General features: G+C 36.9%; 1 protein-coding gene across 6 annotated transcripts in view; it reads left to right on the top strand.

Annotated features, from left to right (window-relative positions):
- The window catches only part of LOC133655363 (calcium-activated potassium channel subunit alpha-1a-like), a 157,030-nt gene that overhangs the window by 67,576 nt on the left and 70,520 nt on the right, over positions 1–18,934 (top strand). For all 6 annotated transcript variants that reach the window (XM_062055448.1, XM_062055450.1, XM_062055445.1 and 3 more), the window contains exons 3-5: positions 509–570; positions 7,736–7,829; positions 10,453–10,564. In XM_062055448.1, coding sequence (XP_061911432.1) covers positions 509–570; positions 7,736–7,829; positions 10,453–10,564 — 268 coding nt within the window. The remainder of the gene's footprint in view (positions 1–508; positions 571–7,735; positions 7,830–10,452; positions 10,565–18,934) is intronic.

Here is an 18,934-nt window from a genome sequence, read left to right as displayed (position 1 = left end):
TCTAATTATTAAATTTTTTATTGTTATAGAAAATAATTTTAATGAATATAGGAGATACATATTAGAAAATATTTATGTAAACATATGGTATAAATCATATATTTTATTAAATATATTTTTCTATATTACATGTTTTCACTGTATACCAGTGATTCTCAAACTGTGGTACATGTACCATTAGTGGTATGCCAAAGAATATTTTGATTAAAATACAGCTATTTTCAAACACAGTGTTACTGTTCAAACTGTGTGTAATGTTACAGTGGTCAAAAATATTAAATATACTTGTTAAATAAAACATGTGGCTTGTTTTTAATGAATACTTAGGCCTACTACGCTACTGTATTTCAATGTTGGTCATTATGGTGGTAGTTGGAGAGCCGAGTGTTTTCTGAGGTGGTGCTTGGTGAAAACAAGTTTGAGAACCACTGTTATATACATAAACGTATAAACAAATACTACATATATGATTACAATAATCCAAGTATTGTGTAATGTTGTCTTTCAGGTGGTGCTCGTGTTCGCTCTCAGCATCGGCGCTCTGGTCATCTACTTCATCGACTCGTCAGAGTGAGTTTTTCTGCTATTTAAATTTTTTTTTTTATAAAAAGTGCTTTTCTCCAAAACTACAATGGCTGATTAGAAGAGAGGAAGTTGGGTTAATGTTTGTGAGGAGTGATCAGGAAGTGTCGTTTGAAAGACACACACAATGATGATGATGATGATGATAATGATAAAGGAAGAAAGGTCAGTGAGTGTCTTGGTCTTCATTATGTCAAAAGTGTTGAATTCCGTCCTTTGTGGCCTCCTGCTCGCCTTACATTTCACCTTTGACCCCACACCTTCCTCACTCAGTGCCCTCAGGATTGTCGCAAATGTAACCAATCTTCTCGCAGCTTTATCCAAAGCCTGCACATTTTGGCCAATCGTTGTCATTCCCGCCAGTCAAATTTTGTCTATTACAGGTTGATTGGCAACACTAAATGGGCCCTAGTGTGTGAATGTGAGTGTGAATGTTGTCTGTCTATCTGTGTTGGCCCTGTGATGAGGTGGCGACTTGTCCAGGGTGTACCCCGCCTTCCACCCGAATGCAGCTGAGATAGGCTCCAGCAACCCCAAAAGGGACAAGCGGTAGAAAATGGATGGATGGATGTTTACATGATAGAGATGTTTTTTTTTATATATATATTTACAAAAAATAACAAAGTTTTCCAGTTCGAACGTTAAGTATCTTGTCTATGCAGTCTATTCAATTAAATATAAGTTGAAAAGGATTTGCAAATTATTGTATTCTTAACTTCACTGGTTTTGTACGTTCCCATCCTCACCTACGGTCATGAGCTTTTGGGGTTATTTATGACTGAATGGACAAGATCATTTTTTTGGGGTTATTTATGACTGAATGGACAAGATCACTGGGACAAGAGGCTCTCCCTTACAGATAGGGGTAAGAAGCTCTGTCATCCGGGAGGAGCTCAAAGTAAAGCCGATGCTCCTCCACTTTGAGAGGAGCCAGGTGAGGTGGTTCAGGGATCTGTTTAGAGCACGTCAGGCCACGGGGAAGACCAGACGATGTCACCCCAATGGTGTCCTGGGAACACCTCACTATCCCCCGGGAGGAGCTGGGCGAAATGGCTGGGGATAGCAGTGTTTCCCATAAACTGCCAAGATACCTGTGGCGGTGGGGGCGTGTCTATGGGCGTGGTCACCATGACATCATCGAGTAATTTGCATAATTTACTACAATGATTTGATTTTCTCTAAAAAGGCTCAAAAAATGTATACTTACTAATTAATAATAACAGTTTTGTTTTAAACGTCCATCCATCCATTTTACAATATAATTACAACACTTTATGTACATATTTATATACAGATTTGAACAATAAGTTATTCACTGAAATATATTTATTAATTGTGGTTCTTACAAAAAATATATCTTATAAAATATAAAAGCTAAAATGTCTCAAAGCTCTGCCCCTTTAATTAGTGCATACTAAATAATTTAACTTTAGCCTACTACTACAACCATATTATTTACCAGCAACATAAAGTGAAACAGAGGCAGAGGTGTCCTACCACAGTCAGTAACAAATAAACAGAAAACAGTAGTGGTGGTAGATAGACACAGAGCTTCATCAAACATCTGATCCACTGAACAAAGAGCTCCAAAAATCTTGAACTTTAGACTGCCATCAGTTTTACTCCCTACACTTAACCATGTGTTTCCTACTGCCTGCAGACTTTGCACCCTTTGTTATATACACATGTTGTGTTTCTAATATAAATACATTTAATAAAGTCAAATACAAATAAGGCAACAAGAGAAGTATCCTACACTTCTCTTTTGAAAAGTAAATCTGAACAGCCGATATGGGCATCTACATCAACTACCGTATTTCCTTGAATTGGCGCCGGGAATATGGTATTCGCATGTCTCGAATTACAGCCGGGTCAAACTCGTTTCGCAAAATAATTAGCGCATGCTTGGCACTTCCGCCGGGTCAAATATGAGTCATTAAATGACTCCCGCCTCCTGGTGGTAGAGGGCGCTAGTGATCCTTCTTGCGACTGCTGGTACTGCAGAAAACCGGTGCTGCAGAAGAAGACAACACGCAGCAAGAGTGCGCAGCCATTGTTTTTACCATGGAGGATTACATATCTAAAATAAAACAGTTTTCTAAACTGGACTTTCAATCGAAGCAGGAGGTAATACTTAAAAGGAAGATCTCCATCGAGACAGAGAGACTTTTAAAACTAAAGAAAGATAAGGAAGACTTCTATATCGATGCTTTTCTTCAAAATGAGCTGGCATGGACTCATTTATACCTAAAGGTAAGACAATAATAACGTTTTTTTTATTAAATGTGCTTTTTGTGATAAGGTAAGCGCCAGAGTGAGAAGAGGTTTTAAAATAATTAGCGCATGCTTGGCCATCCCGCAGGCTTCTGGTAAGCGCCGGAGTGACAGGAGGTTTTAAATTAATTAGCGCCCCTGCGGCTATTCAAGGAAATACGGTATATGATTTGCCTGAGAAGCTGGAGAGGACAAAAAAAATGTTTTTAAATGTTTTTATTTTTTTTAATTTGTGGCGGACGTAATTCTTTCGTGGCGGGCCGCCACAAATAAATGAATGTGTGGGAAACCCTGGATAGGAAAGTCTGGGATTCTCTGATTAGGCTGCTGCCCGCGACCTGACCTCGGATCAGTTTTTATTGTCTTGACTACAAATGTTCATCTTAGTTCTTGTCAACAGTGTTTATTTTAACAGCAGTTTCTAATTTAGTTTTAGTCATAGCCTTTTGACGCAAATGTGTTTTAGTTTGAGTCATGTTTTAGTCATCTAAATGGACTTACTTTCAGTACAGTTTTAGTCAACTAAAATCAGGGTTAGGATTTTGTCGACTAAAATATAAAGTACAAAGGATAATGCACATTTGAAGTTGTCTTGAAACCACTTTAGTAAGGTTATTGCAGAGCATCTCAAACACAATTCACAACAAGGCCTGTTCGTTGTGGAAAATAGGTTGACGTTTTAAGTCAACAACATTAATACTGTCTCGGATAAGTGGAAGAAGATGGAAAATACCACTTTAATGTTAACAGTTCTGTTAACATTAAATGTGTTGGAACATAAGTGAATGTTTTAGATGGACAAACACATTTCAAGCATGAAATAAACATGGAGAATATGTGCAATTAATGGAGGACAGAGCAGACAGTGGGCAGAATAAAGCCTTTGGTGGTGTTTCTGTAATTATAACTAAATATTACTATTAGTTATAATGAATAAAAACAGTACAGTAATATGACAATGAGCGCTGAGTGTGTGCTTTTGATGCTTTTACTTTTAAATCTGTGCAATATAAAACAAGCCAAACAGCAATACAGTAGCTTTCTTAAACACATGGAAACACCTTAATCTGGTTGTTTTGCTTTTTTGAAAAATCGGATTAACACACCTCGATAATGCGATCGGAAAGCAGTTTTCTGTAGCATGTAGGCCAGAGCTGGGAAAATATTTTGACTTGGGAGGGCCACATTGAGAGAAAAAAATGTGTCTGGGAGACCAAGGTGTATGTGTGTATAAATTATATGTACACATAAAAAAATCTGCTGTACATTATGTGTGTTTGGGTCCCTTTTTTTCCACGGACACTAACACCAAAAGTCACAATGTCCAATAGAGTTCTAAAAAAGTTATGACAGACCACCTCAAAAAAAACAGAATGGAATTTTACAGTTTTTTACTGAACGGAACACCCAAAATGTTAGGGGTGTAACGGTACACAAAAATTTTGGTTCGGTACGTACCTCGGTTTAGAGGTCACGGTGCGGTTTATTTTCGGTACAGTAAGAAAACAACAAAATATACATTTTTGGGTTATTTATTTACCAAATTTGCAAAATCTTCCACCAAAAATATTTTTCTTAGTGGAATATTTGATGTAAAGTAATCGGAACCTTGGATAGGTCAATAATTCATAATAACATTGACTTTGATTCAATATTATGTTTTGAGCAATGACCGTTTGAAAGAAAAAAAACCAGCTTTGTTTTATTAGTCAACATTGCAACTTTTTCTAAATTACATTTCACCTTTAAGCTTTTTTATTTCACTTTTGTTATGTTTTTGTTTATTTTAATAGTATTTTTAGAATGTACCGTGGGCCTTTAAAACATTAGCTGTGGGCTGCAAATGGCCTCCGGGCCACACTTTTGACACCCCTGCTATACATAATAAAAAATTAAATCTGATAAATCTATGGATTAAAAAGCAGAGCCTGGCGACGCGTGCGCGTTTATCATAACCCTCACGAATGCTGCTGCGCCCACAATTAGTTTTGTTTTTAACCCCTTCTCAACCCTGAACGTACATTGAAAATACACGCAACCCTAACTCAAAATGCCGGACATTTGAGGCATTTAAGAAACTCCGCCCTGACAGCTCCGCAAAAGAGGACATGTCCGGTGAAAAGAGGACGTATGGTCAGTCTATCGTAGCCCGTTAGCTGCTAGCATGCCGTGTGTTGTGCCTCGGTGTGCATTGTTTACACAACCTGCGTTACGCTACTTAATATGTCCGTGTGGAAACTCATTCAGTACACCTCCGAACCAAACCGGAACCCCCGTACCGAAACGGTTCAATACAAATACACGTACCGTTACACCCCTACAAAATGTACATTAAAATAAAGAAAGTGGAATTTACAATATTAATAACTATGAACAATAAAACACTGAATATTAACAACGTATGAACGTCACATGTAGGTGTGCAAATAGAAAAAACAAATTACATAACGACTTCAACTAATTTAGTTGATGGAAACGTACTGTGATAACACATTTATAAAACCACAAGTTGATTCAATGTTACTGAAAAAAAAAAAAGCACATTGCAACTTTTTCTGTAACTTTCTGAAAAATCTGCTGTGAGTTTAGGAATGACCATCACAAAAACAAGCCCGCAAAATCCCCGAGGCTCTGATTATTGAGGCCAGACGGACACTAACTTGCACTCATTTTTTACGTTGTGTCCTCCAGTCATGTCCAATTTTATTTGGAGGTTGGCTGGTGTGTTTAGTGGAGGACATCCAGGCCCTTCCTGTAATTAGTCCTGCGAGCCTGCTAGATGATGGACGTGCTGGCCTGGCTGGAAGACACCCAGCAGACCCACTTAGAGACAAACAGGACAACTCCACTGAGTCTCTCTCCAACCTGTAGATTCGCTGCTAACCTCCGCCATGCATGCTGCTATAAACTCCTATTTTATACTATATGTACTCTCCATGTATACCACTCAGTCAAAGGTAATACAATTGTGAATAAATATACATACTGCATTAATAAAAATATAATTATATATATTTTTTTCAATATTTAGACAGTATTTGCTATAATTATATTCATATTTAATAATATTAAACTATATGTACTCAATGTAAAAATTGTAAACTGAAGTAACATACATGCTGTATTTATCAAAATATAGTAAAACAATATTTATACTCAGTACTTGCTAATATTTAATTCACATTTTTATATCATACTATAAGTGCGATTAAATGAAGTGATTAGATTGAATAACAGTTTAAACATAGGTGTAACATACATACTGTTTTTTAAAAAAAAAAGTTTTTAAATATGAATTTATAGTATTTGCAATATTTTATAACAATATTTTATATGCACCTCATATGAATTAGTTAATACATATTAGTGACAGTTTATATTCAATTTACATTTTTATTTATTCTATTGATATACAAAGACAAAAAGCAATCAACGTAACATGAAAGTAAATTACTAACATATATGCCGTATTTATAAAAAACAAAATATTTAAAAATGTAAACATAGTATTTGCTCAAATGTAATTCATATTTGTAGTATACTATATGTACAATTTATATGAATTAGATTGAAAATAAATGAAATAAAATTTACATATTGTGTTTAAAAAGCAATAGTTTTCTAAATATTTATTTACAGTATTTGCAAAAATTCAATTGAGATTGTACTTTATGCTATATATGCACTCTCAATGAATTATTTTAGGTCATAAATAGAAGTAATATACATACTATATAAAAACAATATATTTAAAGTATTTGCTCAAATTGTATACATGTTTTTATATTTACTATATGTACAATTTATTTGAATTATATTGAATAACAATTATATAAAAATATAGGTAACACACATACTGTATTTAAAAGCAATAGTTTTCTCAATATTTATTTTTAGTATTTACAAGAATTATGAGATTTTATTAGTATGCTATATATGCACTTTATATGAATTAATAAGATAATAGAAGTAATATGTACTGTATTTATAAAACATTATTATTTTTAAATGTATAATATTAAGAATCATGTTTGTATTAAAAAATATATTTTAAATTAATATTGTGATTATCAATGATAAAGAAATTATAATTTATATATACAAAAACAGGGCCGTTTATCTTCTCAGCGTCTATTAATATAATTTTAATTATATCATGAGACTAAAAAAACATTATTTTCTTCACAAATAAATCCACAAAAATCCAAACAGCACTTTTTTTTCATCTGTACTTTGTACTCCGTACATGTCAGCTTTACAGATGCCACTTACAGGTGACACATGATGAAATTGTAGCAAAAGTAAGCTTGTATTTGAGGTGCGGCGTTCGTTTATTCACCTGGATGACACCTCTGGTGATTAATTGGGCCACGGCGCCCATTATTATTTGAGGAAATATTATTAAGGTTTGGTGATGTAGTGAAAGTAAAAGTGCATTAAGGACATAAACATACATAAACATGTATGAGATCATGAATTAACTTCTTCTATGTGCTTTATTGATGATTTCTTTTGATTTATCTGGATTCTCAGAGTCAGATACAAGCTTTTTAATGCGGGTGAGACATCTCGACCTTTTCTTACGTCCTCCTGAGGCACTTTTTGCATGTTTTTATTTACATTTTTTGTATTTAACCCTTAAAAGTACTGCTTAACGCCCTCAGCACTTAATGCACTATCCTGCAGTCTTTTAAGGGTTAACCAGGGGAATGCACATATCAAATATAATAACACACAATAAATGTTGCTTGTGTGACAGCATGATTCAACACAAACATACATAATGTTATTAATATTATTACGCTTCATTTTTTATTCTTTGATCACATAAGTTAAACTTGGTGTTTTACCATTTAGTCATTTTTTGTGTGTTCGACAGTCCTATCGAGTCCTGCCAGAACTTCTACAAGGACATCACGCTGCAGATTGACATGGCCTTCAACGTCTTCTTCCTCTTGTACTTCGGCCTCAGAGTGAGTAACTGTTAGCTATGCTGAATAGATGTTAAAGGCCTACTGAAAGCCACTACTAGCGACCACGCAGTCTGATAGTTTATATATCAATGATGAAATCTTAACATTGCAACACATGCCAATACGGCCGGGTTTAATTATAAAGTGCCATTTTAAATTTCCCGCTAAACTTCCGGTTGGAAACGTCTATGTATGATGACGTATGCGCGTGACGTCACGACGGCAACGGAAGTATTCGTACCCAATGTGTCACCATACAAACTGCTCTGTTTTCATCGAACAATTCCACAGTATTCTGGACGTCTGTGTTGGTGAATCTTTTGCAATTTGTTTAATGGACAATGGAGACTGCAAAGAAGAAAGTTGTAGGTGGGATCGGTGTATTAGCGGCGGACTACAGCAACACAATCAGGAGGTTGTGTTGTGTTTGAGCTGGATAGCAGACGCGCTACCGTGAGGAAAGCTTTGGCTTCCAAACATTTGATCGCTTGCCCGTACGTGCGTGTCGCTATGTGCATGTCACGTACGTAACTTTGGGGAAATATATGTTTCTTGCCGACTCTGATGGCGGCCGGGGTGTCGTCGAAAGCTACAACGCCCGCCGCCGCTCTGTAGCTAAGTTAGCTTCAATTGTTAAGCTTCGCCAATCTGGAAATTATTAACCTTGTAGTTACATGTTCATGGTTTAATAGTATTGTTGATCTTCTGTCTATCCTTCCAGTCAGGTATTTATTTTATTTTGTTTCTATCTGCATTTGAGCCCGATGCTATCACGTTAGCTCCGTAGCTAAAGTGCGTCAACGATGTATTGTCGTGGAGATAAAAGTTACTGTGAATGTCCATTTCGTGTTCTCGACTCTCATTTTCAAGAGGATATAGTATCCGAGGTGGTTTAAAATACAAATCCGTGATCCACAATAGAAAAAGGAGAGAGTGTGGAATCCAATGAGCCAGCTTGTACCTAAGTTACGGTCAGAGCGAAAAAAGATACACCCTGCACTGCCTCTCTAGTCCTTCACTCTAACGTTCCTCATCCACGAATCTTTCATCCTCGCTCAAATTAATGGGGTAATCGTCGCTTTCTCGGCCCGAATCTCTCGCTCCATTGTAAACAACGGAGAATTGTGAGAAATCCTTCCTCCGGTGACGTCACGCTACTTCCGGTACAGGCAAGGCTTTTTTTAAATCAGCGACCAAAAGTTGCAAACTTTATCGTCGATGTTCTATACTAAATCCTTTCAGCAAAAATATGGCAATATTGCGAAATGATCAAGTATGACACATAGAATGGATCTGCTAACCCAGTTTGAATAAAAAAAAATCATTTCAGTAGGCTTTTAAATATGCAAACACATATGCAAATGAAGGCAGAAAACACCAGAATGGTCCTTATTTTCGGAAATGCCTCTTATTTTCGTACACAAACGTCTATAGGTATGACTTGATTATTTGTTGTGATTATGTTTTCTTTTTCTATCTTTTCCATTTTCGGAGGTCACATTTTACACACCTAAAAATACGTAAAAATGTCAACAGAATAAAAAATGTTTTTGTTTTTGTGGATAGTTAAGCGTCTGGAAGTGGGAACAAAATGTCGCCTCTAATAATATTTAATACAATTGTACAACTTTTTTTTTACTATTATTTTTGCCTATTGGAGTATATATATATATTTTTTTTTTTTTTCCATATTAAGATTTTTAGAATCGTGTACAATTTGAGTTACAGCACCAGTTAAAAGTTTGGAGACACTCTCCTGTAGTAGTAAAGAAAAAAGTGTCTCCAAACATTTGACTGGTGCTCTAATTTTATTACAATACAATAAAAAATTTTAAAAAACACATAAAAAAAATATCTAAAAAACATTTATATATATATAAAAAAATATATATATATATATATGCAATTTTAAAAAAAAAAAAAAAAAAAAAATTGAAAATTGAAAATCTTGTTTTTCTTTTTCACACTAAAAATAAAATTAAGTGACTGAAAAAAGATTTCCTTATTTTTAGTGCATATACAGTACAGGCCAAAAGTTTGGACACACCTCATTCAATGCGTTTTCTTTATTTTCATGACTATTTACATTGTAGATTGTCACTGAAGGCATCAAAACTATGAATGAACACATGTGGAGTTATGGACTTAACAAAAAAAGGTGACATGACTGAAAACCTGTTTTATATTCTAGTTTCTTCAAAATAGCCACCCTTTGCTCTGATTACTGCTTTGCACACTCTTGGCATTCTCTCGATGAGCTTCAAGAGGTAGTCACCTGAAATGTTTTTTACTTCACAGGTAGTTTTGATGCCTTCAGTGACAATCTACAATATCAACAAATCTACAAATAGTCATGAAAATAAAGAAAACACATTGAATGAGAAGGTGTACAAACTTTTGGCCTGTACTGTATATGTTTTCTTTCATTTGAGTTCCTTAGTTTTTTGTAAAACTAATTACAAAAAAAGTTAGATAATATAAAAAAATATATAACATATTCTCATTAAATAAAAAAAATACTGTTATAAAATATAACATTGTTATTGTGTGGAAAACGCATACTATTCTGATATTATTTGAATAGTCATAATTTACACATTTTCTAAATTATTTTATTTTTCAGTTTATCGCCGCCAACGACAAGCTGTGGTTTTGGCTGGAGGTCAACTCGGTGGTGGACTTCTTCACGGTTCCTCCGGTCTTTGTGTCCGTCTACCTGAACAGGAGCTGGCTAGGTAACGCTTTTTTTCTTCTTCTTTACGCTGCTCACTTCTTGTATGCCGTAACGACACCCAGTGGTCATACTGTGTCACTGCGGCCAACAGACTTTGATACGGGACTGCACTTCATTCATATTTTAATAGAAAGCCGTATAATTTTTAGTTTTGTAATGTAGTTAAGTTATTAAAAGTGTCGTTCACGCGTCCTTCACCTCTGCAGATTAGAAAATAAGCGCCAGTGGAATCTCCCCATGATTGAAAAAGTAATAGGCTTTGACGGTGTGAGGAAATGAAGGATTATGGGGATCACTTTTATCTGCGATACATGTTTTCCTTTTAATTTTCTTTGGCTGTCTGGTGAAACACACACACACACACACACACACACACACACACACACACACACACACACACACACACACACACCGTTGTTGCGCACAAAAGTTGTATAATATTTGGGTGGATGGGCTGTGAGTGATCTGTGTGTGAGTCAAAATAAGTGGAATCCACCATAGCTGGGGGCGCCATCTGGTGGACATTATTGGCATTACTCTAATAAATAAAACATGTCAATCTGAAATAATTTGTATATACACTATTGTGGATATCTGCAATATTTGAAAACATCTTAACTTATAAGCATCATTTTTGATAAATATTTGAAAACATCTTAACTTACAAGGATCATTTTTGATACGGTTGTTTAATAATACTAATTGATCATTTTTAACTTCTTAATGTATTCAGATTAATAACCAATTGTTGGTTATGGACTTTCACTTTAAAAATAATGAGGATTAAGGATAAAGAAGAAGGAAAAGTAAAACACTTAAAAAATAACAAAAAAAAGTAAAAATGTTTAGTATATATGGTTTAAAAAAAGGTTTGCATTCCACAAATAAGTGTAGTTTTTTTTTTTAATATTATTTTTTAAATGTCTTAAAAGCCGTAAGATAATATTTAAATCTAACTTGTTTTCCTACTTAATTTTTTACTAAAATTTTTAACCTCTATTATGTTAGTTTTCATTGTTATTGTTGAGTCTTGCTAAGTGTTGTCAAATGGGTGCCATGTTTTGAGTCCCAGTTAATTTTAAGCTGTCCTTTCCAGTAGAGCTACAGTATGACGTCATGTCCAGGGATGGGAGTTTTACGATTCCAATTTTGAATCTGTTTGATTTGGTTCTTTTCCTGATTTTCTTTTGGACAAAAAGGAGAACAAAAGTCTATTAGCATCAATTTTGTTCAGAGTTGAAGAAACATGTGTACAAACCCACAAGTGAGGTCTTAATAGTCCCACATCCTCGATGGGCTGCCAGGGAGTCGCCAAAAAATAATTTGTATTAATATATAACAATACCTATTCTATTGTAGAAATAAACAATATACAACATAATATATTCTGCGGCAATTACAGAACAATTTTCAGTAACATGTTTAACATTTGGAGTGAATTGAAGCACTGCGAACCAGTTCTCAACAAGAACTGGTTTTGATTCCCATCTCAAGTCATGGCATTGCAGTGTTTCCCATAAACTGCCAAGATACCTGTGGCGGTGGGGGCGTGGTTATGGGCGTGGTCAACATGACATCAAGTAATTTGCATAATTTACTACAATGATTTGATTTTCTCTAAAAAGGCTCAAAAAATGTATACTTACTAATTAATAATAACAGTTTTGTTTTAAACGTCCATCCATCCACTTTACAGTATAATTACAACACTTTATGTACATATTTATATACAGATTTGAAAAACAAGTTATTCACTGAAATATATTTATTAATTGTGGTTCTCACAAAAAATATATCTTATAAAATATAAAAGCTAAAATGTCTCAAAGCTCTGCCCCTTTAATTAGTGCATACTAAATAATTTAACTTTAGCCTACTACTACAACCATATTATTTACCAGCAACATAAAGTGAAACAGAGGCAGAGGTGTCCTGCCACAGTCAGTAACAAATAAACAGAAAACAGTAGTGGTGGTAGATAGACACAGAGCTTCATCAAACATCTCATCCACTGAACAAAGAGCTCCAAAAATCTTGAACTTTAGACTGCCATCAGTTTTACTCCCTACACTTAACCATGTGTTTCCTACTGCCTGCAGACTTTGCACCCTTTGTTATATACACATGTTGTGTTTCTAATATGAATACATTTAATAAAGTCAAATATAAATAAGGCAACAAGAGAAGTATCCTACACTTCTCTTTTGTAAAGTAAATCTGAACAGCCGATATGGGCATCTACATCAACTATATGATTTGCCTGAGAAGCTGGAGAGGACAAAAAAAAATAAAAATATATATATACCTGTATATATATATATTTAAAAAATTATTATTTTTTTTTAAATTTGTGGCGGACGTAATTCTTTCGTGGCGGGCCGCCACAAATAAATGAATGTGTGGGAAACCCTGCATTGCCAGAAGATCAAAGAACTGACAAAGCGTCCAATCAGGTCTGTGCTCTTCTTTGCCGTACCAAGCCACTAGATAGCATATTTGCATCATATCTGGCTAATAATTGGATTCATTTCTAATATTTAGTTAAAAAAACAACAACTTATTGTTATAACTAATTGTGTCGAAAAAAAGCAGATAACAGACATGACACACGACCATAGTCACTTCTGGCTTTAAGAAACACTAAAATACATTTTGGTAGTCAGTAACAATTTAATTTTTAGATCAAGCGGAGAGAAATTATGGAATCACTCAATTTTGGGAGAAAAAAAATATTGAGTCATCCTGTAAATGATCATTTCCAAAGCTAACACCTGCATCAGATTAAATCTGTTCATTAGTCTGCAGTTAAAAAGGAGTGTTCCCACCTGGTAGAGCTGTTGCACCAGGTGGGTTATCAGGAGAGGATGATCAAACTTCTTCAAGAAAAGACGTTGCTTGTTTACAGTCAGATGGGTCCAAAACCTGGACCAAGTTGTAAAAGGCAAGCACGCTGCTAGGCCAAGAAAAACATCAAAGCATCAGGACAGAAAACTTCAAGCAATATGTCCTGAAAACGGAAAATGCGCAGCAAAACAAATGATGAACAAATGGACGGAAACTGGAGTCACCGTCTGTAACCCAACTGTAAGAAACCGGAAATGAAAAATGGGAAATGTGATTTGAATCTAGAAAAGCTAAACAAAAGATGTCATTAACACCTAAATAGAAAACAAACAAGGTTCCAATTGGCAAAGGAAAAGCTACGGCTGAAAAAGTCCAAATTCAGTGATGAATGGTGAATCTGCATTGGGTAAGGTGATGATGCTGGTACGTTTATTTAAATGGTAAATGGATTACACTTGTGTGGCGCTTTTCTACCGTCAAGGTACTCGAAGCGCTTGACACTTTTTTCACATTCACCCTCTGATGGCGGAAGCTGCCATGCAAGGCCCTAACCACAACCAATCAGGAGCAAGGGTGAAGTGTCTTGCCCAAGGACGCAACGGACGTGATTAGGATGGCGGACGCTGGGATCGAACCTGGAACCCTCAAGTTGCTGGCCCGGCCACTCATACTACCCGTTCCAATGAGATTTATGAAGACGACTTCCTGAAGAAAACATGTTCCACAGTCATTGATGATATGAGGCTGCATGTAAGGTAAAGGAACATTCCAATTTACTTATTCCATCAACGGAAAGGATGTTTGGGGATGATGACATCATTTTTCAGGATAATACATCTAGCCATACAGCAAAAACTGTAAAAACTTTCCTTGAAGAAAGCTCCATAAGGTCAGTGTCATGACCTGCAAATAGTCCAATCAAAAATGTGTGGTGGAAACTGAAGAAAACGGTCCATGACAAGACTCCAACCTGCAAGGCTGATCTGACAACAGCAATCAGAGAACGTTGGAGCAAGACTGATGAAGAGTTCTGTTAAGTCCATGCCTCAGAGGCTGCCAGCAGTTAGAAAAGCCAGAGGTGGTGCAACAAAGTACTAGTGGTGTGTTTTTTCACAATTCCATAATTTTTTCACTCTGCTTGATCTAAAAATGAAACTTTAAGTACCGTACTTTTCGGACTATAAGTCGCAGTTTTGTTCATAGTTTGGCCGGAGGTGCGACTTATACTCAGGAGTGACTTATGTGTGAAATTATTCACACATTACCGTAAAATATCAAATAATATTATTTAGCTCATTCACATAAGAGACTAGACGTATAAGATTTCATGGGATTTAGCGATTAGGAGTGACAGATTGTTTGGTATACGTATAGCATGTTCTATATGTTATAGTTATTTGAATGACTCTTACCATAATATGTTACGTTAACATACCAGGCACGTTATTTATGCCTCATATAACGTACACTTATTCAGCATGTTGTTCACTATTAAAGTTAAAGTACCAATGATTGTCACACACACACTAGGTGTGGCGAAATTATTCTCTGCATTTGACCCATCACCCTTGATCACCCCCTGGGAGGTGAGGGGAGCAGTGGGCAGCAGCGGTGGCCGTGCCCGGGAATAATTTTTGGTGATTTAACCCCCAATTCCAACCCTTGATGCTGAGTGCCAAGCAGGGAGATAATGGCTCCCATTTTTATAGTCTTTGGTATGACTCGGCCAGGGTTTGAACTCACAACCTACCGATCTCAGGGCGGACACTCTAACCATTAGGCCACTGAGTAGGTTTTCTTTAGGTTGTGAGGTCAAACCCCGGCCGAGTCATACCAAAGACTATAAAAATGGGACCCATTACCTCCCTGCTTGGCACTCAGCGTCAAGGGTTGGAATTGGGGGTTAAATCACCAAAAATGATTCCCGGGCGCCGCCACAGCTGCTGCTCACTGCTCCCCTCACCTCCCAGGGGGTGAACAAGGGGATGGGTCAAATGCAGAGAACAAATTTCGCCACACCTCGTGTGTGTGTGACAGTCATTGGTACTTTAACTTTATTTATTTTAAATTGCCTTTCAAATGTCTATTCTTGGTGTTGGGTTTTGTCAAATAAATGTCCCCCAAAAATGCGACTTATACTCCAGTGCGACTTATATATGTTTTTTTCCTTCTTTATTAATGCATTTTCGGCCGGTGCGACTTATACTCCGGAGCGACTTATACTCCGAAAAATACGTTAGGTGTAATTCCATTGCAGTTTTTCGCAAAATAAAAGCGATATTTGTAAAATGTTGACAAAGTACATTTGTGACTTGTAGGTACTTTTGCGCCACAAGTCGTACATCTCGTAAAATCTGTCCTGCTAGACTCCACTTTGAGGAAGGTGGATGTTTTGGGTTGCCACGGTTTTGTTGGAGCTGTGATTGCAACTCCGGCCACTGCTGATAGTTTGTCACCAGAGTCGCCTGAGGATGACTCGCAGAAGCGCTAGACTCGCTATTGGGAGGCTTTGAAGTTCACTAAAGGAGTTGAAAAGTTGACAATGTACCGCTCTGGCATCAGCGCTGGGCACCGTAGCCAGAGGTGTTCGGCAGATTCTTCTTCACACTTTCCCATCAGGTGAAGCCACCTTCGGAGAGCAGGGTGGTGACCGGATCAGAAACGGATGAGGTTGGTGAGGTCTTTCTTCGACAACAAGGACTGGGTTGGGTTTGTGGGATGTTAGGGAGATGAGACGGAGATGGTTGGAAGGGGGAGGGAGGTATCTCCTACGGATGATTGCATGGCGAGTTGATTGATGGAGTTGGTTGTCATCTTGGGGGAGGGAGGAGCCGAGCTCGGCTTGTTCATCGGCAAGGTCGTTGCCTGCCAGGTTGCGATGGCCTGGGATCCACATCAGTTGTGTCCCTTTTAAAGATGGGAGGCCACTGCTGTTGCCGTGATTGTCAACAGCTGATGGCTCAAAGGCAACGTGCTTACGTTGGCAGCGACCTCCAATAAGGGATTTTTGGGACAGATATGTGAACCAGGAGTTCACAGACGAATTGTGGATTCAAGGGCCCCCTCGACGTTGTTCGAGCATGAGGGTCAGCCTCTATTGGCGGGAAGGGAATCGAGGCAGACCGGTTGGAAGCGAGACCGAGACGACCCAGCCCGAGTTGTTCTGCATTGGCGCCCCACCATTTTGGTGTTTAGGCGCCCTGTAAATGCGAAAAAAGTGTTTCCATCTTGCATTTGCAACACACTTCAATATGGAAATATCTGAAAAACCATCTCATGAGAGCGTATGTTTTAGTGATATTTGAGGTTCTTTTCGAAATCTACCATTTACAATAGAGATGTCCGGTAATATCGGACTGCCGATATTATCGGCCGATAAATGCTTTAAAATGTGATATCGTAAATTATCGGTATCGGTTTCAAAAAGTAAAATTAAAGGCTTTTTAAAACGCCGCTGTGTACACGGACGTAGGGAGAAGTACAGAGCGCCAATAAACCTTAAAGGCAGTGCCTTTGCGTGCCGGCCCAATCGCATAATATCTACGGCTTTTCACACACACAAGTGAATGCAAGGCATACTTGGTCAACAGCCATACAGGTCACACTGAGGGTGACCGTATAAACAACTTTAACACTGTTACAAATATGCGCCACACTGTGAACCCACACCAAACAAGAATGACAAACACATTTCGGGAGAACATCCGCGCCGTAACACAACATAAACACAACAGAACAAATACCCAGAACCCCTTGCAGCACTAACTCTTCCGGGACGCTACAATATACCCCGCCCACCTCAACCTCCTCATGGTCTCTCCCAAATTCCAAGCTGCTGTTTTGAGGCATGTTAAAAAAAAATAATGCACTTTGTGACTTCAATAATAAATATGGCAGTGCCATGTTGGCATTTTTTTAAATTTATTTTGGAAAACCTTGTTACATTGTTTAATGCATTCAGCAGGGCACCACAACAAAATTAGGCATAATAATGTGTTAATTCCGCGACTGTATATATCGGTATCGGAATCGGTAATTAAGAGTTGGACAATATCGGAATATCGGATATGTGCAAAAAAGCCATTATCGTACATCTCTAATTAACAATTTATCATTTGGATACTTACGTTTTACGCATTTTCGGGGTAATGGAAACGCAGCTAATGACTACCAAAATGTATTTGCTTAATTTATTTTAGTGTTTCTTAAAACATGGCTTTTTTTTCTACAAAATTAAACAACGGACTGAACATTCTCTCAGTCTGGTGGATCCATCAGTTTGTCCAGGGGTTGTAATGCAAACACTTTCTTCCCTAATTCCCACAAATCCTAATTGTACATTGGGCTTTAATGCACACACATGTTGTTTCATTACGTGACATGTTTTTTTTGTAACCCAAATGCAACAAGCTGTTGTTTGCAAAGCTTAGCGACATGAGGACATTTGTGGTGGCAGGCTCTCAGGGATGACACGGAGGTCAGTTTGTGGCCAGACTTGCTTCCTGGTCTCTTCATTTCTGTGGATGAATGCTAAAGAAGCTTAGGCTGTATTATCCTGCTGGGAAAAGGGTTGGCTCTAAGCTGGACATAACATCCGCTGATGGCTAGCGGGCTGGGGTGAAGCTCGAGAAGTCATATGGAGACATCGTCTCTTACGGAAGGATCGTAGTTATTCGTGCAGCCATGATTCCCACCAAGATGTTAGTGTACAAGGGGCCCGATGGCGGCACCCAGACGGTTTCTTGCAGCAGGCGGCGGAAGAAATCCACGGGTGAACTCTTCCAGAAAGGATACAGGGTCAGGAATGGCCACGACAAAGAGGAGCAGGATGGCACTTCCTGCTTCCATGTCGTCTCGTACTGGGGTAAGAACACCTTCTAGACCGGGACTTGAACCTTGCAAGGTGCAGGTTTTGATGACTTGGGGTTGTAAGGTTGACATAGCTTTGATACTTAAATGAACCATTCAATTATATTTTTAGCAGGTAATGCAATAAAAGTAAAATGATCAAAAGCCATACATTTAACAAAGGTGAGATTATACTGTTCTACTTTTTTTTCTTCATGAATTTAAAATAAAAATCTAGATAAAAAAAAAATGAAACGTATATAAAAAAATGGTAAAAATTATATTACAAAAATAAAAAACTTAAAAAAAGAAATTATATAAACGTGATTAGAAAAAAACTTAAAGGTAACAGACAAAAATAGGATGTATTGAAAATATAAAATTCTGTTTTTAAGTGTATTATAATATGTTTATGATTTCCATTGCAGCCAACAAAGGATCACACAAATATTTCTTCATTAAATGAACTTATATTTCTGTTTTTTCAAGCAAATGTTCTTATTCTTTTCATTATTTGTTTGTGTTATTTTCAAGACTAAGAATTTTTGTGTCATAGTCGGACTCAATATCAACCTAAGTTGAGTTATTTTTAACTGTAATAGTATTATTGTAAACATTTATATTTAACAAGGAGTAGGAAGAAGCTGATCTTATTCAGGCTTAACATAACTTAATCTTT

The sequence above is a fragment of the Entelurus aequoreus genome, linkage group LG08 (genome assembly GCF_033978785.1).
Source record: "Entelurus aequoreus isolate RoL-2023_Sb linkage group LG08, RoL_Eaeq_v1.1, whole genome shotgun sequence".
NCBI lineage: Eukaryota > Metazoa > Chordata > Actinopteri > Syngnathiformes > Syngnathidae > Entelurus > Entelurus aequoreus.
This window is presented reverse-complemented; position numbering and strand designations above follow the sequence as displayed.